The following is a 15,941-nucleotide window of genomic DNA, read 5'->3' as shown; positions in this document are numbered from 1 at the left end:
CCAATGTGTAGAACGGGCGTTCGCGCGTTGGCCGTAGGTATTTAGACGTTGGCCAACGCGCGAACGCCCGTTCTACACATTGGGCCAACGCGTCTGCAGACGCGTTGGCCAACGCGTTCGCCTATGTCGAGAGCCGCCATAATGTCGGCACTACATTATACAATTTATACATAATACTTAGACGTTGGCCGACGCGTTTGCGAGCTTGCCGCGCGGTGTCGGAAAGATCAAAGGACATTTGTCGCAAGCTTTGCGCTCCATCCACACATCAGTTCGCCCGGAGTTATAGTTATGACAATTAGAATAATAAGTAATAATTTATATATATATAAATTATTATCCAGGAGCCACATTTTTTCCGATTTAGGATATATATATATATATATATATATATATATATCCTAAATCGGAAAAAATGTGGCTCCTGGATGACTAAATCAGTGTTGCCAGATGGTTTCAACCTTTCCAATTCCAACCCAAAGTCAATTTATATTATGTTATAAGATTTGGAATCCATTCGTAGGTAATTTCTTAAGTCTGCTGGTTCCAAGTAGTTCAGAAAGTTCATAATTTTACGTGGAGCAAAAATTCTTTCAACCATCTTTTTCGCCTTTCATTTATTTTTATTTTCATTGAGCCAACAGCTAAGCCTATGAGAAGACCAATTTTTTGTTGTTTTGATAGAACTGGAGCCATTAAGAAGACATCTGACCAAAATGACAACTGATTTAGTCACTAAATTAGATCAAAGTGGAATAAGAAGCGAACTAATTAGTCTCCTATGTAGTATCCTAGCTAGGACTTCTAAATAGGACAAGTGGAATAAGCGCTTAAGAAAAAAGGGATGACACAACGATGTTGCCACTTTTTAATTTCTTTACTTTCTCGAAAGACTACTTTGTAATTTGTAAATGTGGAAAAGAAAAAAGTTTTTAAAGGGTATTCTCGAAATAATTATGTAAAAGGCGAGAAAACGTAACAAACAAAGAAATAAACTCACTTTTACATAATATTTTATAATATTAAAATAATATACCTACTTAAGTAATTATTTTATTAAGGTTAGTTGGGGTAAGGGGGCCGAAGGGGAAAGGGAAACAGTAGTTTGTAAATCAAAAACTATAGACCGTAGCCCTATTATTTCTTGGTCGATAAAGCAGTAATTTTGTTTTAGTTTCAAAGCAAAAACATAAATGGCGCTATATCTACTTAGTACGAAAGAGTGACAGAAACAAAAAAATCAGTTGACCACTACAATATCACGAGCTCGCCGCGAATTTTTTGGGTGCTGGTTTATTGTGTTAAAAGTGCTCCAATAAGGCTATCATTTTCAGTGAGTATTCTTAAATACCCTTAATTTGATTATTTACATACAAATGTCTATAAACTATGCTATAAATATCAAAATTTAGTATGATTAGAAACACAACCTACAAATTCAAATTCGGGAAAGGGGAACTACCATGGCCAGGGAAAGGGGAACATATGTTTCCCTTTCCCGATGTCAGAGGTCTTGAACATTTTAATAGTTGCTAATTTTAAGAATACGCACTAGAATTCAGGGTGCCTGTACAAGTGGCGATCACATTTACACCCGGTTTCTGAAAGGCTGATCAACGCTAAAATTAACTAATCGCCTGTTAAATCTCTTGTCAAGTACCAATTGGGCTGCTTGAAGCATGGTTAGTTAGTTTAATTTGATCAGCGTGTCAGTTGACACAGCTGTTTTTAACTCGAGAATGATATTATATCAACCGCTATTTTGGGTTTCCGAAACGCTTGTCAAGCCGTGATCATAGATTAAAGGTTTGTCAAAAGCTGAAAATGTTTTAATTAGTAACTTGTAATGCCAAAGTAAAGTCCCTAGTAGATAGTACTAGTAGATATAGAGATACTAGTAGATAGATTTCAAGTGATTTTACTTTAAGTAGGTAATTTAAATAACACGTTTTTTAATATAACGGAATCTTACTGCAACAAAAATTACTATTGAGACTTTTTTAGTTGACTACCCCTGTTTCGACTCGTATGTTTCCCTTACCCCGAATTCCGATTTTAATCAAAATTTCCTATTTTAGTTCGTATTTCAATAAGTATTGAGTTCAAATTTGATAAACGAAATATTAAAAAATGATATCGTGTAGGTGTATAATCTATACTACTATTTATACATAAGATATTCAGACTGTTCCCCTTACCCCAAAAACAGGGAAAGGGGAACAAAAAAAGTAGCCTAACGATTTAGCATTTTCTGGTTAAAAGCATTATAACTAGCTTAAAAAGTCGTTCAATCATGGAAAGCTGACATACATAGGTATGTTTTGCGTTAATCAAAATTATTAAAAGACATACGTATTAGTAGCTAGAACTCAAAATAACATTTGAAAAATAAAGTATGTTTCCCTTACCCCAACTAACCTTACTTATTATTTATCACTTATAAAATTATTACTTATTATAACTCCGGGCGAACTGATCGCGCGGCCTATGTGTGGATGGAGCGCAAAGCTTGCGACAAAATATTATGTCCTTTGATCTTCCCGACACCGCGCGGCAAGCTCGCAAACGCGTCGGCCAACGTCTGAATACCGACCGTCAACGCGCGAACGCCCGCGTCGGCCAACGCCAACCTATATGTAGTGCCGACATAACGTGCATCATTCATCATAAAATGTCATTGACCTTTCTACTATTATGAATCCTACTTTATCTGTAAATTTTTGCTAGAAATTTCAAAAATAACTTTAATTTTTATATTGTTTAGATTTTGAGTTCTACCAATAAGTAATATCTAAAGTCTAAACTCTTCAAAAAGTAGATATTTTTGTTTTACAGGCTTGTGCACATTTAAAGTTTTAAAGAAAACTATTTGTCAAAATGACTGTTTTGACTTTTGACATTTACCAAATGTCATTTGTTCATAACATGTCAGATTCTGTCGCACGTGTTTAGTGTTTTTATCACAAATTTTAAGAAAAAGGCTCATATAATTATATCATAATTACGGAACAAAATAATTCAATGCAATGGCTAGTGTCGAAATAGACAAAATCATCAACCAGTTTAATGTCTTATGTGAAAAACCAGTCAAGTTTCTTACGGTACAAAAGGACTCAAAAGATGACTTCAAAAGTTTGGTAAAATCGCTTTACGACTTCACGAAATCAGAAGAAAAGGGCAGTAAGTCTAAGAAGAATCAAGCTTTACCTAAAATTATCGTCGACGATTTCGACGAGGAACAAATATGGCAGCAAATCGAGTTACAAAATTCGGAGTGTTGGGACCAAATTACATGGGATGTAGCTAACTGTATATCGAATAAAAACGACCTCTCCTTCCCCATCAAATTGCCAGAAATACATTCTGACGATGAGGTCGACACAGATGATAAAATATCGGAAAAGGATGATGATAATGAGTCCGAAATGTCTGATCCTGAAATGGATGCTGATGAGCAGCCAAAATCTCAAAAAAAGTCAAATAAAACGGTATCCAAAAAGTCAAAGTCTTCCATAGTTGATGATAAATTCTTCAAATTGAATGATATGGAAAAGTTTCTACTGAATGAGGAAAAAATGGAGGAGAAGGGGAAAAACAGGAAAAATGATGAAGAAGATGATGATTCTATTGATTTATTTGAAGATGTTGATGATGAGGACTCAGAGGGGGAGGGTAAGGAGATGATGTACTCTGACTTTTTCAATGATGAAGGTGATCAGGAAGAAAATTATGATGATGACCAAATCGATGATGAACAAGTTGGTGATGAACAGAGTGAAGAAGAAGCTGAGCATGAGCCAAGAAAAAAATCATCAAAGAAGACTGTAAGGTTTCTAGAACCTGATTCAGGAACTGAATCAGATGGAAGTGATGATAGTCAAAAAATGGAACCAAAAATAAATGGAGCTAGCATCAGTGATGAGAAGAAATCAGAATTTGAGCTACGACAGCAGAGATTGCAACAGACTATCACAAGATTGGAAGAGAAAACCTTAAAAGATGCCCCATGGCAATTGAAAGGTGAAGTTGATGCTAAAAAACGTCCAGAAAACTCCCTGCTACAGGAAATACTAGATTTTGATCTCACAACCAGACCCCCACCAATTATAACAGAACAAACAACCATCACATTAGAAGGACTCATAAAACAGAGAGTTAAAGATAAGGCATGGGACGACGTTGTGAGAAAAGAAAAGCCAGTTGATGATCAACTGAACTTCAAAAAGACTGCTGTGCTAGACCAATCGAAGAGCAAAATGAGCTTAGCACAAGTGTATGAAGCGGAATATTTAAAACAGAAACAGGAGAAGTCTGGGGAGGTAGAAGAAGAGGAACCAGAAAGCCACAAAGAGATAAGAGAAGCAATGAACAAGCTGTTTGCTAAGTTAGACGCTCTAGCCCATTACCACTACACACCTAAAGCTCCTAGCGCAGAAGTGAAGATTGTCAGCAACACACCAGCTATATCCATGGAGGAGGTGGCTCCTGTGGCTGCCAGTGATGCCACATTACTGGCCCCAGAGGAAATCAAGAAGAAACAGAAGGGAGACTTGATGAGCAAAGATGAAAAAACGAAAACAGATAAGAACAGGGAGAGACGGAAGAAAAAGAAGCTGCAGAAACAAAAGGGTGGGGTGCAGAAAGTAACAGACCACAGAAACACAAAGCAAGGTGTAGAATCTACTGACAAATCGGTGAAAACATCCAAGGCATTCTTCCAACAACTTAATGATGATGCTACTAGTTTAATTAAAAAGAAAAATGTTGCCAGTAAATGACATTAAAATGTAAATAATACTTGTTTGTTTCTATTGAAATGTTACTTACAGTAATCAATTTCATCATCTTTTTGGTAGCAATTTTCGAATAAATTTTTATAGGATAAAATGCTTATTTAAAGTTTTTATTTGTAATAGGTATTAATCATCCAATGGGTGATGGCAGCCACCTATGGACACAGAGAAGACTATAATAAATAATAATATTATTGTAGCCAGTTTCGTTCCTGGTATTTAAAGTTCCCAACTAGTCCTAATCCAACAAATCCTAATTTTTTTACAGGTTTATGTAAGTTTGTGGGATGTCAATAAATATATTATTATTATAGCTAAGGTTTTCGAAATCATTTAGTTAAACCTACTTAGGCCAATGCTAATGCTTAATTAAAAATAAGGTTATTTGCAATAAACATTATAATATTATGTATAGGTACATGGGCGTACCCAGGTTCTGGGCCAGGGGGGGGGGGGGGCAAATTACCCAGGTTCTGGTGCCAGGGGGGGGCAGCTGCCCCCCCCCCCCCTGCCCCCCTTATCGGTACGCCCATGTATAGGTATTAGGTAGGTACTTTATTATAATTTGTACGACATTACAATGATAAATCATAAACTGTTAAAAATAATTTTATTCAGATTTGCTGATATTAAATTCGCGTTATGTATTTACAATATTAGAGCAATAGTTTAGATACCTACCTAACTTTAACTAAGGGCCTGTTTCACCACTTCCTGATAAGGCTATCCACCAATTAACTTGACAGATCAAGTATGGAGAATCTGTCAAAAAAGTTGTGAATAGCCTATTAGGCACTTTATCAGAAAGTGGTGAAACAGGCCCCTAGTATCGTAATTTGTAACCTACGAATAATAAAAACTATCGTAAGGGCCGCGCTACACCGGAATGGCAGCGGCGGCGAGGCAAATACTTTCAGTGTCATATGATTTTAAACTAAACGGCCCTAACCAGGGGCATAGCGTACCTTGGCGGGGCCCCGTATAAAAATTTGTTTGGGGGCCCATAGGAAGGGTAGAGATTTCTCAAAAAAGAAAAAAACATATTTTGCATAAAATTAAAAGAAATATTTATTCATCATAATAATTACTTATCTATCTGTCACATTATTTAAAAACAATTCAAATTAAATATTAACTCTCCTTGCCCTTTTTCGGCAAACTGATTAAGTAATTAAATCATTCATAGCTGATGATAACTTTAGTTTTTCTAAAGTTTCTGCCTCTATGGACAATAGTGACAGGTCTGACCGAAGTTCTTAAAATTTGAACGCACGCTTTACTCGGGAAACAAGAAATCGTTTTTTTTTTACTTTTCTCTTTTCTGAAATTTAAAAAAAATTGAGAAGTTATTATTAATTTTTGCTTACGCACCTTGGGGGCCCTCGTAGGTCGGGGCCCCGTATAATTGATACGGCTGAAACGGCGGTAGCTACGCCCCTGGCCCTTACTCTATTTTTTTTAATGAAATAAGGGGGCAAACGAGCAAACGGGTCACCTGATGGAAAGCAACTTCCGTCGAACATGGACACTCGCAGCATCAGAAGAGCTGCAGGTGCGTTGCCGGCCTTTTAAGAGGGAATAGGGTAATAGAGGAGTGTAGGGATGGGAAGGGAAGGGAAGGGAAGGGAATAGGGGAGGGTAGGGAAAGGAATAGGGTAGGGGATTAGGCCTCCGGTAAACTCACTCACTCGGCGAAACACAGCGCAAGCGCTGTTTCACGCCGGTTTTCTGTGAGAACGTGGTATTTCTCCGGTCGAGCCGGGCCATTCGTGCCGAAGCATGACTCTATTTTGTAAATACCAGCTGGTGCAAAATATTAAAGCGCCTGAATAAAAAGTGAAGCAATAATTGTAAGAGCAGTCTGCTCTGCTGCAATATTAGGCGGTTTCGTCTATAATGGCCGCAACTCCAGAGTTCAGACATTTCCGCTGTATAGCTAGGATTAAAATAATAAAATTAAAGTGTAAGTTGAACAAAACAAGATTAGGGATTGAGCTTGTCTGAGATCAGGGCTATTATGTATAATTAAATGTTACATACTTACTTAAGTATTGCTGATTATTTACGGATTATCTATGTATTTTGCTAATCGTATGATTATTTTGAGTCCATACTCCATAACCATTATTTATCTATCTATCATTAATCTTTATCTACCTACTTTATTATGAAAACTTATGTATGTCTGTCAGTTACCTTTTCACGCTCAAACTACTGAACCGATTTGGAGTAACGATATCGAGATTCTTTTAATATCAGAACAGGACAGATCACTGAGATATTAAACCGTTTGTTTCGAGATATCTATGGTGGAGCACGGTGGAGCAAAATCGACTGAAAACTAAAATGTAATAAAATTATTACTCCTGTTATGCTTTTAACTGTTAGCTATGCGTGGCTATGCTCAGTTTACTGCTAATATTAGTTAATTAGCGTATTTTATTAGGCGCGGTGATCCTACCGCACCATCTGTGTATTTATAATTTGCACCCCGACTGCTCATGAGACAACAGTTAGCAAGATAAAGATACTGGAAAAGACATACTTATTTTAAACAACGACAACTATGGGTTCGTCTGATTTAACACGGTCTCCCAGAAAACAGGAAACAACGTTTAATATTACCTAGTTGTGTTTTCGGAAGTATTTACCAACTGGAGACTATCTATAGGCACAATACAATTTTCGTAGATGATTATTAATTAGATACCCAAAGCGCACGGAATTTTACAATCATTTTATGATACACAAATTAATTATATTAAATGAACCAAGAGACACATAACACATTGTACACCCAGCATATTTAACAGCCCAGTTATATTACATTGGCTAAACAATATAAGTAATATATTTTTTTCGGTAACATGTATACAGTATAGGAAAATGTCTCAAAAATAATTATCCATTTCTTACTTAATTTTTCCTCGATTTACCGTTAAAAATGGCGCATAAGTCAGTTCCAGATTTCACTGGGCCGCGGGACCGGCGGCGCTGCAGCAGACGAATAAATCCCGGAGATAAGCCGCGTATAAATCTGCCGCGCGGCGCAAAAAACCCGCGCAGATAACTGATAATTGTCCCTCTAATGATGACTGATCGTACTGAATAGGAGATGGGGGTTTTTATTGCTAAATTGTTAGATGGTGCTTGTATGATAGGTGCTAGATGTTGCTCGTTAAACAGAAATTTGTTAAGTATTATGTAAAGGTCGGAGCAGAGGGCGCTACTCGCACATAATTACAGTAAATAATCCGACCAAAATCCGACATATTGTTGCACACGTCTTGACAGAACATTGACAGAAACGTAGTCAAACGTCGAACAAAACTTTTTGTATACTGTCTATGCTAGTGCTGTCTCTAGCGTGTGAAGTATCTGATAATATATTATTATGTTTTATAAGTTATGGCGTACCTTTTTCTAAACGTACGAAAACAGAGAAGTGATATAGAAAGAAAGAAAAATAAATTTATTTGGTATAGCGTCTTACAAAATTAATTCTTAACTACTAATACTATCCTATGTAATACCAAATTGGTGGTTCCCATTCAGCAATGTTGCGAACGGATCCGCAACGCTGATTTTGAATGGGCACCTTACTTTTACTAAGAATCCTTACTAGGGTAAATGACTAGTAGATTGGACAGTACTAGTCATTGGAAAAAGCACAAAAACACCATATATTTTATTAATGTTGCTTTAAAAACTGACAGTTTTTCTTTAAAAACAGGAATTTTAATAATCGGCATGTTGATTTCGATACGTTTCCCAATTCCGTCTCAGAAACGAATAAAACTCAAACTCAAAACTCAAACTCAAACTTTTTTATTCAGAATAAATTTTTGCAAATATTCTCTGAACGTCTACATGATGCCTACCACCGGTAGACATTAATTCACTATTCCGAGATTGGCAATATTTGCACCCTACAACACAACAGTACCTCGTACCGCCCATATTTTCCTTTTTTCGGAGCACTTTTTAACGTTTTCAACGTGTTTTCATTCTTAACTAGTAAACCGTATTTCTCAGCTGATCGCACTCTGACACCCACGTGTTGCCTGAATCTGCCACACGCCGCGCCACTAGAGATATCCAAGAGGCCTATAGGTGCGACATACTTTAAATTATTTAAGGCTATTTAAGTTTTCTACACAATGATAATTATAATTTTTTACTTATTAGTGACGTATGTCAGTGTGTGTGTATGTCCGTTGCAACTTAGCATCCAAACGGGTGGACTGATTTGGATCTTTTTTTTTACTTGAAAGCTGACAAGATTTAGGGCGTTCATACCATAATATTATCATCTAGCCTGCTCACTGTTAGAAAATTTGGGATTAATTTAGTTAGAGGTTTTTAATATCTTTTTCTAGTATCTTTATTATTATTTACTTTTAAATATCTTTACAAAAGCAGTAGCAGTTTCCCGAAGGACAAACTTAAAAAAAAATGTAAAAGCAAAAACTTCATACTAACATAGTATGCCCAACTACTTAATCTTTTAACCTTTTTAAACCTTTTCATCTTCACAAGAGCACAAAATGTAAAAAGCTTAAGCTCAAGGCGATAAGTATGTCAAATATTAAAGCGATTCCAGCGTATCCCACATTTTAAGCCATTTTTAAGTTATGTTAAGGAGGCGACACGGGTAGCAAGAAGATTGCAATTTGCACCCAACATTAAAATGCGCTGCGGAATTTGTGAATATTGGATAGGAATTTATATTACGTGTAACCTCGCGCATGGCGCTCTGCGGGCAACGAAGCTGTAGATGTGGCATTTATTCGTGGTACTATCAAGTATCAGATGGCGGACCTGAGTAATTATGGGTCTACCAGAATCTGATGGGAAATTTTGACAGCAGATTTTAAAAAAATATTCTTGATCATTGCATAAATTTATATATTTGCATGTTTCACACACATAATCAGCCGCTCTAAGGAAAAAAAAGGATCAAAATGTTTTATTCCAATTACCCCGGTATTGTTAGAGTCAATTTACTTTCGCACTTTTTGCCATCAGATAGATGTAAATTTTGACATTACGAAACCAATTATTATAGTAGACCTATAATAATTGGTTGCGTAATGTCAAACCCAGCCGACAGATCATGACTAGCATTGAATTGACATGATCCGACCAAATGACATAGGTCCGCTATATGCGTATGAACGTGGTATGAACCAACTTCTCTGATGGTACCATCTTAGGCCCACTTGTGCCAGTCCGAATTAACACCTCCATCGTGGGTATCGCAGACACAATAGATTTTCAATTGTTATGCGGCAGCCGGCTTCCGCTTGAGGATTGATGGGTTAAAGTTAAATTGTCTTGACTCCACTGTCTAAAGATATGAAACAAATACAAACATAGGTTAAATCGCAAAATTACATAGAAAAATCGATAAAAATTGTAATAATAACATAATAGTATTGAATAGAGCAGGGGTCACCAAATGGCGGACCGCGGTCCACACCCGGACCCATTGTATGCGGACCGAGCATTTTCGAAGGTGAACCTCGTTAAAAATAAATTTCGGTTTTGACTTACTGATGAACATCTCCAGGATTTAATGTCAATAGCTTGCACCAATTTCACTCCAAACAATTCTCATTGATATGTAAATAAATACCTAATTGTAATTTCCGTAATTAAAAATATATTATGCACTTAAAAATAACTTTCTCACTGTGTATAGGTAGGGAAGGGATAATAATTTAAGTATTAACTATTATGTTTTGCTATTGTAACATGAAGCTATATCGTTTTGTTGAAAATACTGCGCTGTTAATACCACCTGCGTACTGTTTATCATATCATTAAACGGCCAATGATTTTGGAAAATACTGGAGGTATTTTTACAGTCAAAAATATAGATTCCAGATAACTGCATAATTTTACAATTTTAAGTGATTTTAGTCACTCTGTCTAGACTTTGAGTAAGAATTATTGACTGAAAGACGAATATGGATGCGAGTAGCAGGAGATCGGTCATCTTGGCGTTCATTGAGAGAGGCCTATGTCCAGCAGTGGACGACTGTAGGCTGATATGATGATGATGATGATGATGATGATGATGAAAGACGATGATACATAGGATAAACCTATGACAATTGTGATGTCTTCAGATATAAACAGTGATCGCAAATAAATACAGTTTTGTGTGTGAACTTCAAATATGTTTTTTGTTTCAGATCCCTATCCTCAGAGGCGAGGAAACTCGCAACACCATCATCTGCTTATTTCCTGGTTTATTTTATACTATATGTTGTCCGCAACAACATACAACGGGATCCGTACATTTTTCCGGGATAAAAAGTATTCTAAGGCCTATCCTGAGACTCGAAGTATCTCCATACCCAGCAAAATCGTTTCAGCGGTTTGGACATGAAGAGGTAACAGATAGACAGACAGGCAGACAGCTGACAGATGGACAGACAGACACACTTTCGCATTTATAATATTGGTATGGATACGAAACCTGTCTAAACATTCTAAGTGTTATAACATTATCTTTTGATGTAGCAGCGCGGCGCGGCACGGCGGTAACCGGCTACTCGGTTAGAGAAAACACTTATATGATCGGACTTAAACTTCACTAATAAAAATATTCACACAGCGAACTGTACAAGAGCTACTTGTCTCTGCATATTGGAAAGGACATGACAGAAAAAGGGGCTTTGATAAGCTAGATGGGTCTTATAATTAGCAACATGGATAGAATATAAGTATTTAAGATGATGAAATCCGTACTTCGCAATAAATAGAATCCCATAATAACCGTACAATTAACCGCAATTAAACTAGCTTATATTCTTGAATTTACTCTAAACTAAACTTACTCTAAATCGGCCCACAACCTCAAAGCTTAATTTACAAATAAATCTTTAGTATAAATAACATATTATTTCAGAACAAATAAGTATCAACATTTTCGGTCCACGATTTTGTTTTAATTAATTAATATTAGTATAGATTTCGTTATTGTTCGAGGCCGCTGGTTTTCTCAGTGGCTGTGGTATTTCTCCATCCAACGCAAGCTCGGTATAAACTTACCATCGCGAACACTATAAACTGTAAAACATACAAAAACAACCGAGGTGCGAGTTGGTCTCCCGCGCAAAGGGTTCCGTCTGAAGCAACTAAAACACACTACCGTCCAAACCGCTAAACCGATTTCGCTGAAATTTGTCATGGAGATACTTGGAGTCCCAGGAAAGGACGAAGGATACTTTTTATCCCGGAAAATGTATGGTTTCCGCGCGATAAACGAATTTTGGCGCAACAGAGTTGCGGGCGTCATCTAGTATTTTATAAAGTTCAAAATAAAAATCAAAATTACAAAATTCACATGCGTAATAGGGATGATGACAAAGTCAAAGATTAGCAAAGGGGTTTGGGTAATATTGGCGTCATTTTCAAATCTCGCGGCCACTTACCAAACCGGCATATTATGAAAGAACAAATCAAGGGGAGTAAACTTTATTATGAGGGACATATAGCTAAACTATATCGGAGCCGAGATATTAGGCATTTTAAGTTTGTGTGTTGAGTGTTTGAAAAATTATTAATTATTCATATTATACATATTTGACGCGGACGAAGCCGTGGGTAATAGCAACAGATTAATATACCCATGTTTCTATACATGTTTGTTAAGGATAGCTCCATAAGGTAACGTTAATTACTATTGATTTTGTGAACATAAGGCGCAAAAATAAATATACTAAAATAATCGCAGCTCAGCTCCGATATTACTTAGAACAATTTTTATTACTAATATATTATGTTTCTCTAATGTAGTGCTACAAAATAGTATTGGTTTAATCCCTGGCCGCTGGAAAAAAATGACGCCAAAGGCCATACAAAGTTACTCAATGCCCTTTTATTATTAAAATATAGAAATAACGGTAAAAAAATAAGTATTTCCATTTCAGCTTGATAGCTTTTGTATTTTGATAAGCGCCTTCAAAGTTGGATAATCAAGTCGATTTTTTTTTCAATAAAATTTCTTAATATTTGGATACCATTCGATAACTTAATTATGTAATTTAAAGCAACTTTTGTTAAGAAACCGCTTTCATAAACGCAATAATTAATATAGCTACCGAACAAAAATCTTCCGCGATGCCTACAAACAACTCTAAGGTGACGTCATAATCGAGTAGCATTTTGTTTGGAGCGTTTCGGGCAGGTCTGAATTGTCATTAATATCTTGGTGAATTTTTAAGCTATCATAGTCATTGTTTCACCGATGTTTCTATTTTTTAAAGGTCTGTCAATTACCAAGAAGAAAAATAATAAGAGTAGAGCAGAAGTAGAAGAGAGAGTAGTAGTAAGAATAAAGAAAAATAGTCATCATGCCTATTATTTTACAAAATAGTTCTAATCAGTTCTACACTCAATAAAAGATAAATAGAAAACTTTTATTAGCTTAGGTCATAAACGGAGACGTGAGTGGAAGAACCACATAACTAACATTTTATATCATAAGGACAATTACAATTTTTTTCCCTTATAATTTGAACAAACCTTGTCACTTATCTACTTCATCATCTGGCGAATGTAATTTCGACGACCTCTGGCTCAGTGGTGAGCGCGTTGGTAGCTCAAGCCGGGGGTCGCGGGTTCGAATCCCGCCGACGGAACAAAAAGTTTTCAATTTTCCCGGGTCTGGATGTGTATTAAATATGTGTATGATATAATAAAAATCTTAAATATATGTATAGTATAAAAGCATTTAATATATTTCCGTTGTCTGGTACCTGTAACACAAGTCCTTCAGGTACTTAGCACGGGGCCAGACTGACGTGGTGTGAAGCGTCCATAGATATTATATTAATGTTAAATTTTATATAAAATCACAGTTTTTTTTTTATTTAAAATCATTTTTCCGGCACTAAAGCTTCTATACAGGGTGTAACAAAAACAAGTGATAATACTTTAGGGTGTGTACGTATTCCTTGTAGAGAGTTCACTGTGAAAGTGGCAGCGCTGAAAGACCAAAATTTTTTTTCACTTTTGTATGGGGAAACTCGTGACGCACGGGCCCTTGCCCATACAAAAGTGAAAAAAAATGTTCGTCTTTCAGAGCTGCTACTTTCACAGTGAACTCTCTACAAGGAACATGTACACACCCTAAAGTATTATCACTAGTTTTTGTTACACACTGTATATGCAAAAAAATCAACTGAACTGTTACTTACCAAGTTCCTCCACTCACGTCTGGATCAAAGATTGTAATTCCGTGTGTTCTGTGTTACGGAACCCTAACTCCGATTCCGCACTAATTGTTCGCCCGGGGCCGGCAGTAAGTCTTTTTAATTTCGCGGCCGATAGCTGGCAACACCCTTATCTATCGGTTATGGTTATTTCAAAATTCACATAAATATTGACATTTTAAACTGCGAGCCTGTATTGCAATGCTCGTGTATGCATGCGTTTTTTTGCTAATATTATGTTATATTTTAGACCGCATAGAAATATTTTGGATAATTTTAGATACTTAAATTTAAATAATGTAGGTGTTTACTTATTGTTTTTTTACATTGATTATTGAATGTTAAAACTCTGGTGCGACAATATTAATCATCATAATATGAAAATAAAGTAATTAATTAAAAAAATAATAAAAAAATTACAAAAAAATCAAAGTTTATTTTAGATATCCAGTAGCTGTACAAAATTTCGACAATTTTTTATAAATTATTACTGAAATTATAAAGGACAGATGGACGGTCAAACAAATTGAAACTATAAAAATTTCATGTAGTTACTAAGGAACCCTAAAAAATAAAAAAAAGAAAGTTGGATTGAATTTTAACAAAACACCGCTACGAGCGTAGCACCGCTACGCTCGTAGCGGTGCTACGGAGCTACGCGTGGGTCTACGTAGCGCTAGGTAGTATGAGTATTTTTTGTTTTCCTGGGATAAAATAAAAAAAATAATGTTTTACTACACTACGGGCTAACCTACACGTACCACAACCACACGACAACCACACCACAACCACACCACTGGACTATTCACACGCACCACATTTTGCAGTCGTTGTCGACCACTTGTGTGATACCGACCATATCGCAACCACAAGCGAACTAGTGGCCGACCATATCGCAACCACAACGATGCGTCGATGCAATGACAGTGCGCGCACACCGCCCGCGCTCTTCCCTTCCAATTTGACTTTCGTACTTAACCACATCGCAACTACTGGCGACAACGCAACCACGTCGACATTTTGTCGGTACCACAACGCAACTACAAAAAGCTGCAGCGACACCATTCACACGTAACCACTGCTTGACGGCATTTTGTCGACGTGGTGTGGTTGTGGTACGTGTGGGTTGGCCCTATGGCGGTACGTACAAGTTTCTGAGAACGGCAATATATATGGCAACGTCTGAAATGACGTTGGTGGGCTTCGGCCTGACCGAGTAAACCTCGCTCGGTTGGAAGATCTTACTTTTCGGCCGTATCGCATATCGCTAAAATACTAAATGATTGCGAAGGAGTGTGCCTATCTAATTATTTATTAATTAAAAAAAATATAAATAAATAAATAAAATATCTTTTTATTCAAAACGGGTATCATAATACACTTTTTGAAAGTCGAACGAAGAAACTACGTTGCCTACCACCGGTTCGGGAACTACCCCGCCGAGAAGAACCGGCGTAATTCAAACTATTCTACAAATGACCAATGTAAAATATCATTTTTAGAGTCAAGTATTTTGCTATTAATTTTTTTTTTATGAAATAAGGGGGCAAACGAGCTAACGGCTCACCTGATGGAAAGCAACTTCCGTCGCCCATGGACACTTGCAGCATCAGAAGAGCTGCAGGTGTGTTGCCGGCCTTTTAAGGGGTAATAGGGGAGGGTAGGGAAGGGAATAGGGGAGGGTACAGAAGGGAATAGGGGAGGGTACGGAAGGAAATAGGGGAGGGTAGGGAAGGGAAAAGGGTAGGAGATTGGGCCTCCGGTAAACTCACTCACTCGGCGAAACACAAAGGGAGCGCTGTTTCACGCCGGTTTTCTGTGAGGATGTGGTATTTCTCCGGTTGAGCCGGCCCATTCGTGCCGGCTCTCCCACGTCAAAGATATATAAAATATAAAAATATACTCCAAAATTTTCCACTGA

At 36.8% G+C, this 15,941-nt stretch overlaps 1 protein-coding gene across 1 annotated transcript; it reads left to right on the top strand.

Moving 5' to 3' along the window:
• Nucleotides 1-2,919: 2,919 nt before the first annotated feature.
• Nucleotides 2,920-9,382, top strand: LOC121736642 (U3 small nucleolar ribonucleoprotein protein MPP10). Its single transcript, XM_042127967.1, has 2 exons — nt 2,920-4,787; nt 9,371-9,382. Exon 1 carries the CDS (start codon nt 3,027-3,029, stop codon nt 4,776-4,778), a length of 1,752 nt encoding a protein of 583 aa, XP_041983901.1. The 5' UTR covers nt 2,920-3,026; the 3' UTR covers nt 4,779-4,787; nt 9,371-9,382.
• Nucleotides 9,383-15,941: the final 6,559 nt, after the last annotated feature.

The sequence above is a fragment of the Aricia agestis genome, chromosome 19, assembly GCF_905147365.1.
Source record: "Aricia agestis chromosome 19, ilAriAges1.1, whole genome shotgun sequence".
NCBI lineage: Eukaryota > Metazoa > Arthropoda > Insecta > Lepidoptera > Lycaenidae > Aricia > Aricia agestis.
The sequence above is the reverse complement of the archived record's forward strand: the minus strand, read 5'-3'. Positions and strand labels throughout refer to the sequence as shown.